This window comes from Protobothrops mucrosquamatus, unplaced genomic scaffold (assembly GCF_001527695.2).
Source record: "Protobothrops mucrosquamatus isolate PMUCROS unplaced genomic scaffold, P.Mucros_1.0 scaffold194, whole genome shotgun sequence".
Classification (NCBI taxonomy): Eukaryota; Metazoa; Chordata; class Lepidosauria; order Squamata; family Viperidae; genus Protobothrops; species Protobothrops mucrosquamatus.
Window position 1 is genome coordinate 228,675 of NW_015386550.1, and position 1,842 is coordinate 230,516.

At 44.7% G+C, this 1,842-nt stretch overlaps 1 protein-coding gene across 1 annotated transcript in view; it reads left to right on the plus strand.

The window, feature by feature from the left end:
* CHD6 (chromodomain helicase DNA binding protein 6) overlaps nucleotides 1–1,842 on the plus strand; it is a 134,609-nt gene that overhangs the window by 92,572 nt on the left and 40,195 nt on the right. Inside the window, exon 15 of the mRNA XM_029283703.1 lies at nucleotides 1,235–1,378. Coding sequence (XP_029139536.1) covers nucleotides 1,235–1,378 — 144 coding nt within the window. The remainder of the gene's footprint in view (nucleotides 1–1,234; nucleotides 1,379–1,842) is intronic.

A 1,842-nucleotide genomic window follows, 5' to 3' on the forward strand; every position in this document is an offset into this window, starting at 1 on the left:
GGGCGATAGTTAGCCAATGCATCTGGGTCCAGGGAAGGCTTCTTAAGAAGGGGCCTCACCACCGCCTCCTTCAGGGCTGCGGGGAAGACACCCTCCCGTAGAGAAGCGTTTATAATTCCCTGGAGCCAGGCTCGTGTACCCTCCCGGGCAGCCAGTACCAGCCAGGAGGACACGGATCCAGTAAACATGTGGTTGCATTCAGCCTCCCCAGGATCCTGTCCACGTCCTCGGGAGCCACAGAGTCAAACTCCTCCCATATAATAGTCTCAAGGCCTGCTCCTGTCTCCTCCCCCGGGGCCACCCAGTCAGAGTCCAAGCCTTCTCGGATCCGAGCGACTTTGTCATGCAGATATTGAGCAAAGTCCTCAGCCCTCCCCTCCAGGGGATCCTCCCCCCCTCAACTGAAGGAGAGAGCGGGTCACCCTGAAGAGGGTGGCTGGGCAATTATCAGATGACGCAATGAGGGTGGAGTAGTAATTAGACCTCGCCACCCTCATTGCCACTAGGTAGGATCTAACATGCATCCTTGCCTGTGCTCGGTCGGATTTGGTTCGGCTAGCCCTCCAACTGCTCTCTAGGCGTCTTTTCCGGCGCTTCATCTCTCTCAGCTCCTCGGTGAACCAGGGAGCCAATTGAGATCTGCGTCGGGTCAGAGGCCGCAAAGGCACGACTTGGTCCAGTGCTGCGGCAGCGGCCACATCCCAGGCCGCCGCCAGATTTTCAGCCGAGTCGTGAACTAGATCCTCCGAAAATGTATTCATTTCTTTAATATTTCTTAGCTCTGTATCAAGTGCTGTTATACTTATAGTTGTTCTACGGCTTCAAAAATATAACAGGAAAAATTCATTATAATTTTCTGCCAGCTAAATATTTATTCTATTGTGTACGTACTAGAACCATAGAAAGTGAAGATTTTTGTATGGTTTTCAATGTTAATAGTAGTTAAATCTGGTGGTCTGTGACTTGAAATACAGAAAGGTTTCCTGTAAGCTATCTAGCCTGGCAAAATGATGTCTGTGTGTTCCTTAGAGGATGATTTGAGCAAAATATCTGCTGGCTTTAAACATGTAAAAACGGTCCCAGGCTTCTAGAACTGAAAACAATATTTTTGACTTCCAGTGAGACCTACAGTCAACAAAAACATTGTAGCGGTATTGTTTGAAAGTAAAGCCTAATCCTATCCTGTTCTTTCTGTATCTTGACTATTACGATTCTTTCCTTGAATGGTAAACAGGAACACAAAGTACTGCTGACTGGGACGCCTCTGCAGAACTCAGTGGAGGAGCTCTTCAGCCTACTGAACTTCTTGGAACCACAGCAGTTCCCATCTGAGACAGCCTTTCTTGAGGAGTTTGGGGATCTCAAAACAGAGGAACAGGTAAACAAGAAAACATTTTAATAAATTCTCCACTGATATGATTTTTGTCAGGGGAAACTGGGGTTGGGTGGGGAGTTGACAGTTCCTTGCAGATGAACTTAAATTGTCTAAGGAATAAGCATTTGGCTACGGTGGCAAAAGGGTATAGAAATAAACAGTGCAAAAGAGTTGTCCAAACTATGGTGTGACCATACTTTTTTTTGACAAAATAGATCTCTGTTAGTGGTTGTTTCTGTATTCTGATGTGCACTTAAAAAAAGAGAGAGAGAACACAATGCAGCAAACTCAAACATTCATTATACACAAACATATCTTCAAGTTCTTCATATATAAATATTGTCTTTCCTGCCAAAATATTTCTGGTCTTGTACAACCATATTGAAAACCATTTCTAACTTACTTGCCAACAAACCTAATTCAACAAAATTTTCATTTTTCATATATCACCAAATATTTAGACATAT